The 21786-nt window shown below is 40.9% G+C and overlaps 1 protein-coding gene across 1 annotated transcript; it reads right to left on the bottom strand.

Moving 5' to 3' along the window:
• Positions 1-1943: 1943 nt before the first annotated feature.
• LOC306694002 (sodium-coupled neutral amino acid transporter 3-like) lies at positions 1944-19286 on the bottom strand (the record flags this gene model as incomplete). Its single annotated transcript, XM_079156696.1, has 16 exons — positions 1944-2048; positions 3066-3169; positions 3491-3635; positions 3754-3878; positions 4503-4603; positions 4972-5051; positions 5853-5999; positions 6386-6444; positions 8393-8475; positions 11829-11910; positions 12081-12173; positions 13471-13544; positions 17588-17703; positions 17877-17970; positions 18175-18207; positions 19156-19286. The coding sequence occupies 16 exons, from the start codon at positions 19284-19286 to the stop codon at positions 1944-1946; spliced, it is 1572 nt and encodes a 523-aa protein (XP_079012822.1).
• Positions 19287-21786: the final 2500 nt, after the last annotated feature.

Below are 21786 nucleotides of genomic sequence, written 5' to 3'. Positions count from 1 at the left end.
CTGATGATATGCCACTGACTATAAAAGACAAATATAAGAAAAGAAACCCACATCAAATCAATCATTAACAGGATTTGTTTTTCATCACTGGATCAGATTCAACCAAATAAACATTAAACATGAAGTTCAAAACAACAGTTAATCTATCAACGGCAGGAGAGGAATACTAGAATTATACTTGATCAGAGTATAGGTCCAGGTTTATCACCACGAATGCTTATATAGTTCAAATACAGTGGAGCCATGTTTTCTTTTTTTAAACGACACGGACACCAGTACATCCAACCGATTAGTTGTTTTAGCTACAGAACGGACCAGAGGAGGAAACGAATGGTAGCAGGGGCTCACAGGGAAACTAACCGTGACATTATTTCAAGTAATGTTTGAGAAGACATCCATATTATACCATCGATGCATTGCTAAATTGCTCATAATCTACATTAGATTGATTACATCACCAACGATTTAGTTATAAAAAAGGGACATGCCCTTAAATCACATCTATCGAATATGGGATTTGCTTGCGTTTAATCTTATTAATGGCAACAAGACGTTGTGCTTATCAGCGGAAAGTGCTATTGCTAACCACAAACTTTTCAAAAATTGTTAAAGAGACAGTCATCCCATGTCTGTCATTTCTGTTAGGGATCAAGCTTGTGCTGGACACAGAAATATTTACAGACATCAAACTGTTACTAACCACTTTGTGAAGTGACCCTGTTGTTTTTTGGTTATCTCTGAATACTTCCAGTAAATGTTCAGAAACAACACATCTTTCAGGGAAAGAAATCTTCCCTCCATCATTACAAACACTGAGCAGTGACTTTTGTTTTGTTTTCATTTAGTTTATCACTTTTATCTGTACAATCCAACTGATGAGGTCTTCGGTATACCATTCCTTTCTTTCATTTACACCACAGTAACACTGAAAAACAAAACTGCACACACAAGGCATTGTTTTATGTGGTGATCTGGACAAGCCACGAGTCATTTAAAAACCTTCCTAACCCTGAAATGACGAGCTGAGGATCAGGTCATCAGTCCATCCTGCATCTTCTGAGATTCCTAATAAAAATATACATCTTGATCATATTGTGTCGGAATGTTTTGATAAATGTGCTCACAACACCACATACTGTCTGTGTGGTTTAGCACCCCGCTCGGTCAGAGGCGAGAATGTTGACAACTCCAAACCCTAAAATAACCACGTTAGTGGAGTAGGAGCGAAAGGGTGCACACACTAAAACATCAGTTCAACATTTTCCGGTCTTTTTGCTATGCTAAGCTAACCATCTGTTGGCTGCAACTTCAAATTTGCTGTACACGGCATTGAGAGTGGTATACATTTAAGCGTGTTTCCCGAAAATGTTGAACTATTCCTTTAACTTATCTTTCTTTCTGTGCAATAGCTTTTACCACCACTTCCATCTGCAGTTGCACAGAGTGACAAATATGTAGTTATTCAAATAACTTAATAATAATAATAATAATAATAATAGACGTAATAAATTAATAATTGTCCATCATTGAGTAGATTTTTGTCAACAGTTCAAATGGAGGTGCCTCAGATGGTCTACTCTAATCTGAGTAGCAGATTGCAGATCGTAGATCATTTTAGGGAAAAGACAGGGATGGCAGTTGATCACAACCAACGCAGGGACAGGCGTATAATGATAGCTGCTTTCTATATTGTTACCTATCTAGTTTTAACATCCATCTCACAAAGCACAGCCTCCAAATGTCAACATTAATCTCTATGCACGTGGCCAATTTTGTAAATTCAACGATCAACTTTGCAGTCAGTCGACCGGCCTGGATCTGCAGTCACTGGTCAAGGTAGGGCATGTTCAACGTCAAACATAATTCAAAGTAAAAACTTTAACATCACAACACGGATCTAAATCAACAATATAAAACCTGGGGGAAAAAATGGAAGGTGGTGCCTAGTGACCACTGCTGGCTTTGCTGCTGCCTGATGTCCAATCAATGATGATAAAGCTGAGGCTCATTATCATAAACAGGACGCCTATCCCAGCAAAACAGACGGCCTAGAAGAGAGGAGGAGTGAATGAGTTAAAGAGAGTGACGGGGGGATAGAGGGATTATCGTATCGCATCCTTTTCCGACAGCGTCACGATATTCACAGTAACTGCCATCGTATATCATTGAATACGTGAATGGCTTTAACCAGACATTTTTGTCTGTAGACAAATCAGATATATCCCATACTGATATCGGACATCGGATATAGGTCCGATACTGACTCAAATAGCTTGATTGAGTATTGTTAACAATATGCCACTCTGGCAAAAAGTTGGATTGGTGCATCCTTAGTAAAAATCCCAACCAATACTATTTATTTAGTTTTGGTTGACACAAACATTGATTTGTGAGAATAAAAACAAAACAACAACATCATACTGCAGTTAAAGGGATAGTTTGAATACGTTGAAGTCGGGTTGTAGGAGGTACTTATCCATAGTCGGTGTATTACAGACAGTAGATGATGGTCCGCACGCTCCCAGTTTGGAGAAACATACAGAAATACCAACACAAGAGCAAAGCAATGCACTGCTGTGGACTAAACAAATCAATATCCCTTTAAGTGTACGCCACACTGAGAATATTTTCACCGCTTTATCTTGTTGACAGCCATTTCTAAAAGTGAAACTTATTTATGCTCTGTACAGTATGGATAATTCACAGAAAATATTCTTTTAGCTGGATAAACCATGTTGTGATGCTGCCCCCGTCCACAGCAGTACATGGCTTTGCTTCCGTGCTGAGTGCTCCTGTCTGCTTCTCCAAACTGAGCGTGTGATGACCATCACAATCTACCATAAACATCCCCACTTCAAAACACAAAAACTATCCCTTTAAGTTTCTCTTTACATTTGATTTTAAAGGTATATAATGTTATATCCACCTACCCTATGTATACAAAGCAACCTGTTACAGTAATCATTCTATATTTATCTATATTGTCTTACTGTCATGCTCACCGAACCCAAAACTAAAGTTACTACTTTGAACTTAAATTTATGTTTTTCTCATGGGATGCTCACCATGACTTTGGGGAAAGAGCGCATTGGCTCCTCTTCTTTGGGAACAATACGAAGGTAGAAGACAGCAGGGAATATGAAGATGAGACAAGGGGCAGATGTGGCACCTGGAAAGCAGAGAAAAAGCAGAAAATTATTCATGAAACTGATTTTCCGTGAATTCTCACTCCCTTCAGTTCTCATTAAGTGCTGCTGCAAGACTGACCGCACTGTAGTGATGATATGGAAATCAGAAGAAATGGAAGGGAAATAAATTGCACGCATAATAATCTACTTGCATGTATAAAATAAATATGAATATACATGCATAATCCGCTAATATATAGGCTTCAAAGAGATCCTGGAAGCTATACTCAGGATTTGTCAGGGTGCATCTTCTAGTAACTGAGTCTGTCTAAATGTCCCAGCCAGTGCTGCTCCCAACCTACCAATGACCCCAAAGATGCCCAGGATGTTGGGAGCAAAGATGACGAGCATGTTGATGAAAGTGAGCAGAACGAAGGCAATGGCGGTGTGACGGGGCCAGTTGAAGGTCTTGTTGGGAAATGCCATCTGCTGGATTGCTCTTCGCACCTGATTATAACAAAAAAAAAGAAGCAATTTTCAATTGTCACTGCGTGAAGAAAATAACTTCCAAGACTTTACAGGAGGGAGCCAATGTGTGAACTAGAGGTGCTAAAATTGTACTTACAGGAAAGAGCACAATGGGTACAGTGAGTGTGACAGCAGTGAGTACAGCCACACGCACGCACAAGATCAAAGTATCATACGGGTCAATGCGACTGTAGGTGTGAAGCAGCTCTGGTTCCACTTCACCTGGAAGAGATTTTAAAAAAAGAAAATAGAGTAGTTTGAATGATGGAAGAACACTTGTCCTTTCCTCATATGGTGATAACATTAATCAATAACAATATACTTATAATACAAGTCAAATATTAATATGAACTGGTATATATTAAAACAATACAGATAACAATAATGCAAAAATCATGCTTTATTAACATCCTAAATATAGGTAAAATGCTACTGTATTCAACAAAACCTTCATAAATCATGATATCTTTTCATTGCAGTGGATTACATTAGCGGTATATTTGGTTAATGTAAGGTCTACAATATGACCACTAGAGGGGGAAAATGCATCACGATAGTTTTATGGCCTTCAGGATGACTGTTCTGCTAGATGTAGTGATTTGTGCTGATAACCTTGTGACATTAAATTAAAACAATCAACGTAAATGGAAAAATAAATTAAGACGCGCAGTGAGATAGATAGATATATTTATAGATATATTTATAGATAGATAGATAGATAGATAGATAAATAGATAGAGACATATTTATAGATATATTTATAGATAGATAGATAGATGGACGGATGGACTGATTGATAGATAGATGTGCACAATGTTCTGCGATGGGAGGAGGACCAGGCCTCACCATAGAAAGTTAGGTATCCAAAGAGGGCAGCCAGAAAGTACATGACGTACATGACTGCAATGGAGATGTTGGCCACATGCTGCATCTTTTTCTTGGTGGGACTGAAATCAGAAGATATTGCCATGTGATGTCACACGCACACACGCACACGCAAACATAAACTCATACGCACACATAACATCAGGGCATCCTCTGTCATATAGAAAGTGTGTGGCACAGTTGAAAAAAAACAACAATCTTCAGTTGTGGGGCTTCTTGAACTGTAGGAAACTGCAACAGGCAGGATGATACATTCTAACTAACGACATGCCTCATCATACAAGCAGTGTCAACGCATTTCAAAATAAAGTGAAAGCAGTGCATGTGACTAGGTTATGATCAGCCAAGCACAAATCAGACCTTTCCTCTTTGCTATGCAACTGAGTTATTGTCCAAAACTTTGCAGGAGTTTTCCATCATAAGAACATACTTGCGCAGCTCTGTGTAGATGGGCAGGACCTCGGGGTGGCACACAAAGGCGAACGCCAGGATGGGGATGGTGTAGGCAGTCTGAAAATGAACCCCAACAGGTCACCATAGATACAGCAGCGCCATCCCAGACGTCTTACCACCAACCTCGCGCTTTACTGCCCATTACTCCCTCAGATATATCACAGAGAGCTAATTGTTTCCCTGCGATTAACTTGGGCCGGGCCAAGTTTTAGCCTATTTAAGAATGCCTTACTTGTAAGCTGCTGAGCAGCAGGGATTGGTCTTTTGAGTCTGGGTTAGGAAAGTCTCATACATCTTTAAGGGACAATAAAGACTTGATATGAACAACCGGTCAGTATTTACAAATGCTCTGGAAAGCAACATTGTTTCAATGAAATTAAGTGATGTAGAGTTAAAACAAATTAAACATCCAGCTGTCATTAAGAGTCCTTCGAGAGTACTTTCCTGTTGTGAATGTATGTACTGGGTGTACAAAATAAGGGTACTGAGAGAATTGTGAGGTCTTTCCCATTTAATTCATTACCCATCGCTCTGGCCCACAAAGAGCAAACTTGATGATCTCACTGTAAGCAACAGAATGTCAAAGCAATTTTTATTCCTCCGCTGACAGGAGAAGACAGGTCGGGGGTCACTGTCAATCTTTGATCCTTGCATTAATCACAGACTATTGTCTATCATTAACAGCTTGATAAAAGCCCTGAGTGCTTCAAACCAAGTGCAATATCCATGCTTGGATTGTGAACCGTCACTGGCAACATGCTAAAGATGACTATGACACATGTGGGTGGCGGTCAGTGAACATGACAGTGGAGGTGGATTTGCAGTTTCAGACCGAGTATCATGCGCAAAAAAACCTACTTGTGAGTTTAGGTTGGCCATTTTGGGAATACAGGCAGGATCAGGCGCCCCACCAGGATCCATGGCACTGATATTCAGCCCAGTGGCAGTGCTATTGAATGTAAAGTCCAGAAATGGACACGGAGTATTGAACTTCTTGTAGATGACCTGTGCAGTGCAGAGGAGAGGCGTTAAGCAGCAACAAAGTCTGTGGGACACAGTTAGCATAAAGACAGGCTGAAAATATGGTACTGAGAGAGAGAGAGAGAGAGAGAGACAGAGAGCGATGCGTGGATTACAGATCGCACAGCCAAAACTAGGTCAGCGAAAGACAAGAGAACCAACACAGCCTGGAACCGCAGCATGCAAACATTAGTCCATGGCAATGAGTAGAGAGAGTAGGGAATACTAAAGAGATGGTAGGAAGGGGAAAAAAAGTGTTATGGACTGATCCCAGTGCACGTGAATATGCTACCTTGATGTTTCTGCCAAACAGACAAGAAACAAGAAGCAAGACATGATGCCTAGTTTACATGTAGGTATAGAGGACGTACCGAAATGAGGAAGAAAACCATGCAGCTCAGGGAGAAACCACTGGTGTATCCCAGGTATCCTAAAACACAAATGCTTAGGGTTAGGGTTTGAAAATAAACAAATGCTGCTTATTTCTAATTATTAATCACTAGTGCGGTACATTTTCCTTTTGAACTGTATCTTCTGCTGTATGTTCTTCAAGCCTTGTGTTGAACTAGACTGATTTAAAAGTGCAACATACGAGATTGGGAGCATTTCAATTGCCTCTCAACGGCTCTCAACATGACGACGCCTCAGCCAGTGGCTCATAGCTAACGGTGCTAACAGCGCTAACCAGGATTTATGAAGAGAACTTGATACGGCGTCAGCGCCCCGTTCATTCCTCTGAAAGTTGCTCAGTGGAGCATGGAGCAGTTCTGATGAAAATGCCCACATCTTCCAGCGATCTTCCGCATCCATGGGGGCCCATAGAGCAAGGGCACTAGCGATTCCTTTAACCTCACCTCCCAGCCCTCGGTGCAGCATCGTTCTCGGGCTCATTCACACGATCGAAGGACGGAAAAATAACTTTTGGCTATGAGCGCATTTTCCAACTTTTAGGACCTAATATGGGGTCTATTCATGTATTTGTAGTTGATTTACCTAAAGAAATATTCATTCAATAAGATACAGACGTCTCTTCCCAACTCTTTTTGCTCCTTCAATGTGCTGGGAGTCGGAGCTCATTACTAGATTCTAACTGCACCGACTGCCTCTGTTGTCCTTGATGTCACAGCAGGAGACAGACTTCTTAGAAGAGGTCAGCCAATATGCCCCCTTTTCACACTTCCAAACTGGCTCTCCTCGCTTTTTTATTCCTCTTTCAATCTGTTTTGGTTCATGTACTTTCTCATCTAAAGCGCTGAAATGCAGACAGACCCATATGACCCTTGACCAAACTTGCGAAAACACATTGGATTTGTGTTAAAAGAACAAAAAAGGCATATTAATATAAAAAGAGTAAACCCTCTGCAGTCTCGCAGTGTATTGGCAATTATCAGGTATGGCTGCACAATGAATTCAGGTGTGACTTGAAGATGCAGGGGTATAAGCCATGTACCAAGGGACATCTCAGGAGGACAACAGTGGGAATGGTCACGGAAAGAAGAAGAGAGTGGGAGGGGAAAGACTCTCTCTGCCAGTGAAAATGTGACTTAAACAAATGCAGAGTTCAGCTCTAACATGGAAGCTCTAAAATAAAAACGAAAAACATCCAGGATCTCAAACCATTGCATTACCCCTCTTAAAATACCTGAAAGGTATGGCATTAATTCAAATGTAGAAGGTGCCTTGGAGGAGATTAAGGATTAAAGGCAGTTAAGGAAACATATTCAAGCACAAGACCAAGATCCAAGCCTTGAGGCTGAAGTGTCCTTGAGCAAGTCACCACATAAAACTCCATGAGCTCCTTTACTGCTTCTAGCCCTGCAGGACGTTGGGATGAAGTAAGTTGGCAAGCAAAGGCCACATTTTATAAACAATATTCATGGCTTAATTCCCATATTTTCATATCTGAGGACTTTTAAGCATTTTCAATTTGATTTAATAGTAGTATAGTTGTGTTAACATTACAAAACATTTGTTAAAGCAAGACTTTGCAAGTTTTAAGAGAAAAAAACACATTCTTCTTCTTAACGGTGAAAGGTTGGATTGGATTGTCTAACATCACCGGCAGCTTTTGGTGGCTACTGCTAGCAAACTTAGGGTAAATATTGCTGCTTAACACACATTGCGGAGTCAGTTGGCAGACTCAGTAATGTCACTTGTGATGCCGTAGCTTAGCATTTTTGCTAAATGCTAAACAGTCCAGCATTTAAGATAATCCCGTAGTTGTCGTTTGCAGCTGCAGTGGCCGCTGTTCAGCAAGCTACATAGTCTGGCTTTAACCGATTCATGCAAAACGTAACACAACACAGAATTTGAAAGTAAGCCCAGAATAAATCACTAATGAGATGGGATTCACTGTGAGAAGGACATGACATACTTACCTAGCTGTTTCATGAGAGCCAGAGGTAATATCACTGCAACAGATACAATGATCACAAGGTAGTTCCCGTTCATGTACCATTCACTGCAGAGAGGAAGAGAATTAAACGTATTGATTTAGAATTACTCGGCTCAAACACTCCTCTCCATCACGTTAAGCATTTGCACTGTGTCAGATATTGATTGAGAAGACACACGGGGGGGGGGGGGGGGGGGGGGAGTGTGTGAACAGCTAGAAACTTTAGGTGCACACAAATAAGGCTTACATGGTGGAAAAAGCAGTTGCTGATTGAGGATTATTTTGCCACAACGATGCCAAGTATTTTTATTCACAGCTGAATAGAAGTGAACACAAATTAATCACATGGTCGCCATATAATCAAATTTCTAGAGTGGAAAAACTAAGCCTCTTTCCTCCCTGTACCACTGGACACTAAGAACTGTGGCTGTAGCTGGGACACAGAGGTCATGTCCTCTGTATTGTTCACTGGAATATTTTTAGGAGAGGTAAATACAACACACAAATTACACATGGTTGCTTTATACTAAATATTTAAACATTTGACAGCAGAAATAAGAATTATAACCCAGGCTTTGAGATACAATTTAGAGAAAATTTCACGAAATATATATAATGAAAAATAAAATACACAAAGTGAATGGTCAAAACATTTGACTGACTTTTTTGATGGCGAGTCAAAAACGGATTATTTGATAAACAAAGAATCACAATACTCTGCAAGGATATGAGTGACTGACTGCATAACTGAATGGCTGGCTGACTGGTTAGGGCAGAAAAATGGAAATATTATACTATATATATATATATATATATATATATATATATATATATATATATATATATTATATTATACTTTTTTATAATTTGACTTGTTTACTCCTACTACTTAGCATGGATTACACTGACATGGTGTCCACTGACTGACACAGAGGGTAGTGGAAACTAACATTCAAAGGCAGTGTAGCTACATTCTACTGCCAAACAAAATAAAAACCCATCATGACTAAGTGGATGACATGTGAGACGTGTGGCAAACCATATGACAGACAGACTGACACATGTTGCTGCTTCATGCACAGCTATAGGAAACAAACCTCTGTGAGCTATTTTTAGATTGACACAGTAGGGTTGATTCATTTCTTGACTTGTATTAGGTGGGAGGCTCTGCAGAGACGTTTTTGGCCACACACACACACACACACACACACACACACACACACACACGCACACGCACTTCTCAAAGAAAAAGAGGCTCATCTATCCTCTTGTCATCCTGCCCTACGGCCACCTGGACCAGGGTCACAATATCTCACCAACTCTGATACACACTTACACAAAAACATACAATATTTTACAAACACGCAAATGCACAATCACTAATAATCACAAATGGTAATAAAAGCTTGATAAGCAGATATACACTCTCTACACCAAAATACCAGCGGCTCTCTGATAAATTGACTGGTTGAACAGGCACACAGACACAGCCTCAGGTGTTAAGTGATTGTGCGTGTGAGCTGACCAGGGTCAGCAAAACACACACACAGAGACACGAATAGACACTCATGTGTGAAGCAGGAGGACAAAACAGAAAGGCCCATACTAGACAGAAAGGCCCATACAATACAATGCAAGGCAACGGCCATGTGACAACAACTGTCTGTGCGAAGGAATTCATTTTCAGTTTTTGTTGACTCTGTGCCAGTACAAGAGCACAACAAACTACCACAAATCACAGAGTTGAACTAAAATATATGACACTGTAGTTAAAGAACTTCTTTTCAGTCTTCAATCATTTTCACAGAAAAAACATGCAGATCGGTTTTAATGGATTTGTTTTTCATATCATTTTATATTCCTAGGCATGCAGACATTCTTGTATTTTCTGATGCAAGAAGACACTGTACATCATTTACGTTCCAGAAATAGAAAATAGAAGGAAAGGAAAATATGGTGAAAATACTAATTAGGTACCAGACAATTAAGAAAACAAGCAGTTACATTGTTTGCTCTGCAAATGTTTGTTTATTTATTATTTGATATTCATTTGAATGTTTGTACTATTGTTTATTTTCCATTTTGAATTTAGATTGCTTTTAAAAATTCAAAATAAACACTGGATTCATTGATTTTTTTATAAAATCCCCAAATCATGATGCAGAGATGCAGTCAGCTCTATGATTACAGTATAATCATATACTATTATGAAGTAGTATTTGTTGCAGAGCTATTGTATTTTCTTGCATCGGATTGTGAGGTGTCCCTGTTATTTTGTCCACCCCGTGAGCAGTTAGCAATATAAACACAGACCCATTGACGGGATGAAATGCCACTGGGACAATCTAGTTTGTCATTTTAAATAAACAGTGATTGTTGACCATGTCCCAGATCACTGCTAAACAGAGAACGCAGAGCTGACACCAGAAAACACTGTGGACATGTTGTCACACTACATCACCTCTATAGCGACTACATGTAGTGGGACACATCAATCTAAGCATTTACGAGCAAACGTGGTAGCACGTAATAGATTGAGGAAAGCGTAGTTCATGCACTTTTATAATAAACTCCCATTTCTCCCCCTTCCTCCTCAAATACTTCTCACAAACGATGAAAAGTAGGTGAAGAGAGGCTCTAACTGGGGTAAGGGTTAATGTGTAAGAGGGTAACATCACACTTGAAATCCCATCCAAAGACGTGAGTGTTGTTTGTCTCTGAGGCCACCTGCACTGGCCAGTGATATCCCATGGTTTACGTTTTCAGCCGTGGAGTCTAGCTGTGTTTTGTCAGTGGCTGCGCTGCTCTCCTTCTCCAGGGTCGCTATCACAGCTGTTCTCACGCCAGGTGCTCCCTACATCCTGAGCATCACCAGGCCCGCCAACTGGCACAGCCTGACACAACTCTTTGTTGAGGCTGAAATCCTTGTACACGCAGGACGGCGGCATACGGTCCCGTAGTGAAGTGGCGGGATGCCCACTACAATTTCTTATCATGAGCAGGTTACTTTTTTACCTTTAGGAGGCATGGCAGTGTTTACAGATGTGACACTGATCCAGATGTATGTCAAGCATTAATTCAAGTGAGTAGAATTACTTTTATTTCAATCAAGTTTCTTTGGCAGCGCTGTAGAAAGATACACCAGTTGTTGTATTTCTGACAAAGTCGCTGCTCGAGGAGTGTTTGCTGTAGTGTTAAACTATAATTGCTCTTACCACCAGGGACTATGGGCATTTCTCATTAACTAGGACTGAAATCTTCAGGATTACAAATTCAAAGATATTGTTTCGTGTGAAGTTGAGTGAAATAATTAAGTATTTGATTTTTGATTTGTTTATTTTTTGCCAGTGATTTTCTCACAAGGACCTGAAGTCTTATAGTATGAATGAAAACTTTGATGTCATGTATTGACCACTCACCCTGCAGGTTTATCCACCATCAGAAAGGCCTGGATGACCAGAGGAAACTCAGACTTGACTATGTACAGGTAACTGGACATGGCTGTGGAAAGGAGATACAAACGATGAGTTAGTATTCAACTACACGGTTACTTATACAGTAATACTCCCAAGCTTCTGATCTTATAATAGAATTATCCCAGAAACATCAGAAGAAATTCAAATAAATGTGTAAGTGTGTAAGTGTGAGGACAGATGGAAGTGTGATCTCACCTCCAATGTTCTGCAGCGTGATGGCAATACCTGCCGCCATCTTCCCCGGGGTACCAAAGGCCCTGTAGCCGAGCTGCTCATACGCACGAATACCTGAGCCACGAAAGCCAGATGAAAAGCATTTTATCAATGTGTTCAATTCATACTAACAAGGTCTAGGACTGTAAAAAGAATGTAAATCTAATTATGGTCATACGTTACAACTTGTTGTGCAGCAGGTCATAGAGTATTATGTGTTCACACACTGCAATCTTATCATATCTGACTTTAAAGGGTAATTTAGAGGTTTGGCTATTTTGCAGATAAAACCACCTTTGTTGACAATGAACAGTCCGACAAGAGAGATGAGAGCGCTTTCCCTTAGGTGCGCTAATAATAACCTGTCAATGTGAGCAAAATCAAAAGTGATCAATGATTAAAAAAAAGAATAGGACCACCCACACAGATGATGTTTCTGTCGAGGTTGTGGATAGTTTTCTAATTCCTCAACATAAAGATTTTCTAACACTATAAATTGGTCTAAGAACACTGACTGTATTCGGAAAAAGGCAGAGGAGATTTCTGTTGAACATATTCTTACGGGAGGTGTAATAGTGTTGTTTGGAATTTAACCTGAAGCAACTCAGGAGGCATCCAAAATAATAGGAAGCAGTAAGTCATACCTGGATGAGATATATATGATGTCAGGTGCAAGGAAAGAGCTCAAACCATTATCAGATATCATACAAGCTCAGATATCATACAAACTAATTTTCACTGCTACCATTGGTTAAGCAATATCGTGGCATCGATGTACACCCATTTAAAAGACCGCAAATTTCCTACTTGCTTAAACTGAAAGTGTTTATTTTTGCAATGTAGTCAAGATCTTAGGTCACGCAAATGGCTTCTGTTTAAAGTGCCTTCTATCAGTGCAGAGGCTGGCCAAACAAACCTGTTCCAATATACTCCATGGTCCTGGAACAATCCGCAGACAAGGCTTATACTTGAGACTATTATGTTTTTTTAATTATTTTCAACTTAAAATAAAGGAAGTGGTCACTGCTAGCTGCAGATGCTTTAATTAACTGACAAAACACGACCAAAATGCTGCCTTGTTAATAAATACATAATCTGATGTTGTTGTCCTATTATGTATTGGATGCTGCTATTTGACCTGTCTGGGTCTCACTTATCTGGGCACAAGAGCAGGAAGCCGTAGTTTTCTCTTCTATCTAACACTCTGTGTGTACCAGCAGACTGTGTATATGTTGAACGTGTCGATTAGAAAGCAGCCAGGGCACAAGCTATTAATTGACTGGAAATGCACGGGTTGCATTTAAATGCAAATGATAATACATTGCATGAATCCTTGAATCAGAAGATGCATATTGTCAGGATACATACATACCTACAATACCAGACAACTTTAGCAGTAAATGGATGGAATACGACGAGAGGACTGCCACCACTGTTAGAAGTACCCTGAAACAAACAGACATGCAACAACAGACATTACTGACAGTATTACTGCCTCTTCTTCTACCTGCAAAAAAACTCAATTTTATACTCATTATACCAAGAATTCTCATTTCTCAACAACTTCATATGTTATATGTTTACAGCACACATTACCCTGCAGGCTATTTATACAGCTGCAGCATAGGCATACATTTTCTGCATGCCGGTACATAGATTGTGTTGGAAGAGCAGAGTCCCTGTGGCTCTGCTTTAGCCTGGATTGTTACTCAAGCTGAGACAAGGAGGCTGCCCTGTCAGCCTCTCTGCCCTCTGACACAGTAAGTAAGCACGTACACACAAACACACACACACACACACACACACACACATAGACACACACACCAGATGGACAGTTTCAAAAAGAAACGTTTCCAACGCAATGCTGAGATTGACAGAATGAGAGAAAATCCTCTGCAAACATTAATCTTCTCATCTTTGTTCATCAGTGTTGGAATAACCCACGTCAGTCACAACAACAGTCATTCCTTCCATTTTCAGTCAGAGTTGTTTCCTCAAGAGGGAATAGACTCGCCACACAGACTCATATTAACCGTTTTTTACATTGTTATTCCTCTTCATGAGGAATTTAGTGTCTTTTTTTGTTTTTGCCTGTCCTGGCTCTCTGTCCCTGTCTCCAGCTCCCGCTCACTTCCCCCCCAGGCCATGAACCCTCCTCTCACTCCCCAGATCTGCCGTCCTCTAACCGTCCACCAGATGCCCTAAGACTCTGCTGCCAGTCCCGCTCACCTGGCATCCCCTCCCACCTACACACCTGTTGCCATTTCCCTCATCAGCTCTGCCTGGCCTTCCCCGTCCTCCTCCTCACCTGCATCTCATTCTCTCGTCAGCCACTCTGCACATAGTTCCCCTCCTTGCGTTCCTTGTCAGATCATCATAATTGCTATTCAGTTTCTTGTTACCTGCAAGCTATCTGCTATCTTCTACCTGTCTGCTGGACCCACTGCCATTTGGACTCTTGATCACTGTACGCTTTTTGACAATAAATAGTACTGATGTAGTGATTACGTTAAATTATTTTGCGTATTTCTGTTTGGTTCCTTGGATATTGTTAATAATGCCAACATCATATTGTTGGAAAAATGACACGCAGCCTATTGAAGATTATTTACATGACAGTAGCATGACCAAATAACTACTACTTTAACATTAATGTTCTTAAATTAGCCCGTGAGGTGCACAAGCTACATCTTTTACTTGGATTCAACATCTGTGTTTAAGAATCATCACTTAATAAGTGAGACTTTTGTAAGAATCCACAGCATGGGGGAGTTTTGTGAATGGGTCCCTGATCTACTGACTTTCCCTGACCCAGTCCAACTATTGTTACCATTGGCCACTTTAGCTCTCTCTCTCACACACACACACACACACACACACACACACACACACACACACACACACACACACACACACACACACACTCCATTCCTCTCTCCTTTTGGAAAAGCCAGGCCACACGTCTTTCAACTGGACTTCAACTCTTGGCCAGTTAACAGGGGGTTTTTTTGAGGGGGGGGGTGTAATACTATGTGAAAGAATGTTGGGCTGACTTGCAGTGGAGGATTTAGTTAGTCAAGTGGCAATGGGAGGACGGATCTGCTGACAGTCAGACAGACTGACACACTTGGGTAACTGTAGCTCTGCTCACAGCTTTCCGCCCCGCTGCATTCCTCGCGGGCCAAGACCACTGACCGGCTGAAGCCTCTGCACCCGCCAACAAAACTCTGTGTGATATGAAACATCGGGCCATAAGGGAAACTGAAACAAAACACAGTCCAAAATCTAGACTAACAACATCGCTCTTCATTTTATTTCTTTTGAGAATATATTTATGGTTGTATGGTTATCATTCAAAAGACTTTAACGATTATGAGCAAATGTTGACATATGTGGAGTGAACTGATAGATCGACCCTCACAGATCTCCCCCTGGGGATGAATAAAGTATCCATCCATCCAAAAGGTTCAGCAGACGACCCATCAGTGGAGATAAATGAGAACAACCATTTAACAAAAAATACTCAGCAACAGGCCTATTATTTTGCATGTTGGTTTTTATTTTGCATTTATTTACCTCCCCGTGTTTGACCAAACATGGTCGCCTCATTTGTAGGTCTTCTGTCCCCTTAAGGATCAGGACCAAAGGTTCAGAATGACACTGTTAAGAAAAAAAGGAAAAAGGCAAAACACCAGCCTGGAGTCCAATGTGAAAAAAAAGAAAGATTGTCACTGACCCTGCCTGTACTTCTCAGTACCTACTCCATTGTTTGATACGAGATCGTGCAGATATTCACACAAAGACTCGGCCTTTCATCCCTAACAGGACGGATAACTACACGCTAAGTGTTGCATTCAGTCACGTACTATCAAATCGCACAGGAGTAGGTTGCGTGTTTTCATCAGAGTTAAATGGGGTTCAACTCAGCTCCTGTCCTGGTGTCAAAGACATTGGTGTTCAGCGACACAGAGTTCAGCCAGTCCAGACAGCAGACAGCGTGAAAAGCCACAGTCACACAACTCAGCTCAAAATAAGAAGCTTTCTTTAACACGTGAGATAAATCCTGACATGAGAGAGCTCAAATCACGTCCTTGGGGAACATTTAAACCTAGCTTTACATTACTCCCAGATTGATGGAATCATGAAAGGGAACATGAATATGCTTTCACCTTTATGTTGTGTTGAGTTTGGTATGAAATGAACAAACTGCCTCTGGCCTACAAAGGGAGAGCGCATCAAGTTTTTCATCATGACTACAAATCCACTTAAAACCAAGCCAAGATTTAAACAAACATCCCAAAGATTGCTTCAACTCTCACTAATACTCTGTATTGTCATTTCAATTTAGGGATGCTTAGTTAACAGCAGTGCCTGCATTTTCTAAGAAATATAAATCTGGAGGGCTTAATCTTTGTCAGAAAAATACTTTCCTCAGCCAGTTTCCGCAGCGCACACCTAACAATCTCTAGCACCACTAGGAAGAGGTGTCGAAACAGCACGAGGAAACGAGCTGGGGAAAGTGTTGATGTTGTCAGTGCCATCTGGTGAGATTACCCTCTGGAGAAACCAGCCTGATTATTCTTGAGAAAAAGACAGAACACAGCTGGAAACCTCGTGAAAAAAGTGAAGATTTCAGAAGCAGTGAGCGCATGAAAGACCTAAATGAGCACGCAAACCTTTGAGAGCCCATCAGTCCGATATTATACCACCACCAAGGTTGAATTATATTCCACCACAGAGCTTCATGTTTGCATGTTTAGGCAGAAAATTCAGGCAGGATAAATCTGAGACCGATTGGATGGTCAACAAAAGTGCCGATGATGAAGCTACTCCACTACATGACACCCAATGAAATGGTGATGCTTGTGATATTTCCTGAAAGCATGCTACAAGTCTATAAGCTTTAAGGGCTGGAGATATTCTGTATTTTTCTTATTGTCGATAAATACCATAAAAAGACTAAAACAACTGTGATCACTCACTGCAGCTCAAATGTCAGAAGACCTCCAGTGAATTTAAATAAAGTAGAAAAGGCATCTGCATTAAAATAGAAATGTTCAACCTGAAAGCTGCAGTCGACTATGACGTCTTTATCCTGACAGACAATTCTGCTGCAGAGGTTTTTATACGCTAAGCCCCTCATATGTACAGCACATACGCCAACTGGTTCCAGGCAGAGAATCAACCACACAGAAACAATCTGGTTATTTGTGCATCCTTGATTACGATTGCGCCTGTTTATAGCGCGAGTAAATGATTGCCAGTAGCTTATTAATCTGGGCCTTTATTTATCAAACAAATGTGCCCTGTGTCATCGGCCTCTTTGTCATAACCAGGGACTACAAGACAATTACAATACAATTGGATGCTATTTATGTGTGAAGGAAGAAAATAAGTCAGACAATATCTGTGAGACTGTCAGTCACTCCACCAATATGAAATCATGGAGTTACATTATTGAGTGTATCTTATGCATTTGAATATCTTACAAAAACAGGACGACTCCTGTGTTGGCCATGGCGTATGCCAGTCCTAGGATTCCACTTCCCATGATCGCATTGCCAAGGTTGAAGACAGACATCCCAAACGAGGTTTTCCCCTCAAACTATAACCGATGCAAGACAGGGGAGAGGAATAAACATGTTAGGTCATCTGATAGTGCATGCAAGTCCATCTATCTATCAGATAGATAGATAAATAGATAGATACTGTATATATAGATATATATATGTCGATGTGTATATACTGTATATATAGATATAGGAATATTGAACTTACATCTGTAAATTGAGGGGTCTTCTTGTCATCCATGCCCGATGAGAAGTCCTGGCTCTCTGGGAGGTTGGCCTCTGTATTCTCAGTTCTGTGGGGACTAATGGAAAACAAATACTTGTCAAAGCAGTAAACACTACATTAAACAAAAACAGTCAATACTCTTTATAAACTATGTCATTTCTTTTTTTTACAGAACAAGCTCTGGTTTAGAATAATTCCTTTACTGTGTAAAAGACGCACACTCTGAAATATAACACACTACAATACGAACACATTCTCTGTTCCTTATCAACAAGCATACCTATCATTCTGGGCACTGTTGGGTACAGTTCCCCTACAAGCAGTGTAGAGAGAGTCCATCCATCACCCAGCGAGAGCACAAAGTGGAAAAACAACACCCTCAGTCATTATATAATCAGGAAAATAATGCAGTGAAGGGACCATCTATAAATGATCATCTGTATCTCAGAGAGAGATTTTAATGAACCAATCAATTACATAGTAAGAAGACACAAAAAAACATTGTTAGACAACCAGTGACATGACAATTAAGCATTTAGCTATCTCCATTATCCAGTAAAAATGAGTGTACCATGACCATCACCAGGCAGTTAATGGACACACAGTATTTGCAGTTACTGGGATTGTGCTATTTTGTATCTCCACCTCATGTATTGTTAGCATTGAGGCCTTCCATTTAGGCAATATTTTTTGTAATAATTTTATCTGATTCATACATAACTAACAGGTACATATTGCGCATTGTATCTTGCTTCTACAAGAGAGAGTCAGGTCCTTCTCGTGTTGAAGGAGTAAACATAAAGATTAGTCAAGGAACAGGCACAGGCATGCTACACATGACAACTATCCTATTTCACTTGATGTTCTGTTAGCACACAGGGTGAAACGTGATGTGACGCATTAGAGAAAACATGTGAGGCCTTCGGTAAGTGAATCAAATCGCCTTGCTTAAAATGTTTTTTTACATGCTAAGATTTGTGGCAGACGGCGGCTCAGATTGCACAAAAAGTAGTGTTATGATGTTGGATGTTACAGGTGTTACACTGTGATATGCAGATCCCAATGAGCTCAGATTTTTTATATATGATGGGTGTTTTTACACGATGACAGTTTTCTACAAATTAGATTTGGAAAATTTCAATATATCGGCACATATTGAACGGTAACCCCTGTATCGTGATATGTATTGTATCGCCACATTCTTGCCAATAAACAACCGTAATTCTAAAGCGATCAACGAAATAAGGAGGATTAGACTCACTTTTCACCGGCCTCTGCAGATGGTGTTTTGGCCGATGCTGTGATCTCCTCCTCATGGCCTTTTCCATTGGGAATAGCGTTCACCTCAGCAGGGGCCGTTTCCACAGAATCCGCTGGTTTATCCTCACTCATGTCTGCTGTGGTGCCTGCGTGTGTATGTGGTAATGAGTCTGTTTAAATGTGTAGGTGTATGAGGCTGTGTGAGTGTTTGAAAGGTGCTCTGAGGTCTTTTTCCTGGGATCTGTGGGGAAAAGAAGAGAAATCACAAAATGTAGAGATTTGTGGTTTTGAATGGACACTATACAGTATAAATACCACAGTTCAATAAACTAATCTTTTAATCAGAAACTTGTACACAGACCAAATATGAACATTGAAGGCCCTGATTGGACCTTTTCCTGAAGATGGTGTGAACGTGTACAGACTTTAATCTCCCTCTCTCTCCTGATGGCTTTGTCTTAACTGCTAGGGTGGAACAAATTGCAGCTTCATCTTTCATATTGTAGCATGGAGTTCTAATGAACCAGACTAGCAGGGCCTATCATTTCTTTATTCTCTGTGTTACATATGTTAGAATATATAACAGTCTAAATATTAGGATCCCAGAGAGATGAGCTTTTTCTTGAAAGTCACCTGAAGAGGATCTGAATTAAGGATGTCAAAAGGACATGTACAATTTCTGTCTAATGACAAGCCTGTACCTCCAGGTTATTTTATTTATTTATTTTTATAAACAGAAGAATTAAAAAGATCCTTTATTGTTTGCATTGGGTTTTTTTAAGAATCCTTTAGATTATCAAAAAAAATGCAGTCCCAAAGCTAAAAAACTTTTTCTTGATATTTTGGAGATTCTGCAACAATTTGTAACTGTTGCTTGAGACTCAACATAACATTTGCTTTTCTTGGGTCCAAGGACGGCTGTAGCTCAGTGAGCGGGTCGTCTTTTAACCACAAGGTTAAAGGTTATGTTCCCGATTCCTATTGTCCACATGAAGTATCGCAGCGAGACACTGACAGCAGCCCACTGCTCCTAAATGCTGAGGATGGGTAGTATGCAGAGGTCAGATTTCATGTATGTACCCATATATACGTATGTGGCGATCATAATTGACATTGACTGCATTGGCACTATAGCAATGCTTTCATTCCAACAATAAGAGGCACGTGAGAAGATAACGGATTAAAGTGAGTCTGTATCTTCCTTATTAAGGCCCAACGGGGACGTGACTGAACTACAAATCTAAGAAAAGGGATGTCAAGATGGAAAACATACACCTTGCAAACCTATTAAAGTACTTAAGTGACTAAATTACATATTGTAGTTGTGGCTTAATCGGACTGACGACAAATGAAGATTCTGACCCAATTGACCCCATTTAGAGCATGCCACAAAAATTAAAACTGTGTCTATACTGACAATACCATTTACTATACTGATACTGTAAATATGAATGGGTGGAAAAAACATGGGCAAAATCCAGCTATGTTAGTGAAAATATAGAGTTGACAGTAAATGGACGTTTGGGCAAATCCAATGAATAATTGACACATCAACTGACAGGTCTATACGCTCAGAGGAAACAGGGCTTTCAGAGAACTGTGACACACTGGGCTTTGCGTCAGGCCTCTATTTCCTGGGCATCCTGCTGTGATGTCTTAGCTGACCAGCTGACTTGTGAGGCCTACAAAGGACATGTATCTCCTGGATGCAGTTGACCAAAGCCCCCCATCCGGCGGGCCCTGAATGATCTCCTTTGCTCTGCTGCATAAACAGCAGTGGGGGCTTTAATGGAGAGCACGTTGGGGGCCATAGAGGAGGAACACTCACAAAATGTTTGAACCCCCAGATGAAAAGAGAAGAACCAGCTAGGACCAGCTCCGAACCAGTTCTAGCCGTCTTTGTGCCTTCATTTTTCTGCTTGTCACTTTTCTCCTGGTTTTCTCTTTTAGTGAGGAGGGTTCAACTGAACAATGCTCAGGGTTTTCTGTAGTACCATTCCTGGCAACCACTCAGCTGTCCCTTTTTCCCTCAGGCCTCTTCCGCTTCGCAGACTGGCCTTTTAAATGTAGCTTTCTGTAATATCATTTTAACACATCAAACGCAGTGTGAGGCGATGAATACACCCTGGTCTTGGTCTTGCAGTCCTCTGAACCTGTCCTACCAACCACGTTGCTGTGAGCTCCACTGCACAGCCAAGCCTCTCGGTGTCTCTGGCTAAAGCCGGGCAACGTGGTTGGGCAGCAAAGCACAGTGCACAATGGCACATGTTGTGCGGTTTCCTGGGAACGGGTTAGAGAACAGTGCTACTATTGTGCCAGGCATCATTATACTGCTGGGGCCCCCTTGGCTGTAGTTCGCCAGACCACTCGAGAGGCTGAAAAGGTATTTCACTGGGCTCTAGTTGAAAAGACGCCACCTTGGATTCAGCAAATGCCAGTATCCTGTATTCATGCACAGTTGTAGCAGGGTTGCTGACGGTAGCAATGGCAGAGGCAGGGCCCTTGTCGAGGGACAAATCACTGCACAGAACCACACTGCCACTCAGATAGTCTACAACTCACGGGGAGGTTGGGGGGAGCCATTCTAAGACAATATGCGATGGGCTGTCCGGCTACAAGGGTGCCTCTTCAA

This window comes from Pholis gunnellus (genome assembly GCF_910591455.1).
Source record: "Pholis gunnellus genome assembly, chromosome: 3".
NCBI lineage: Eukaryota > Metazoa > Chordata > Actinopteri > Perciformes > Pholidae > Pholis > Pholis gunnellus.
The sequence above is the reverse complement of the archived record's forward strand: the minus strand, read 5'-3'. Positions and strand labels throughout refer to the sequence as shown.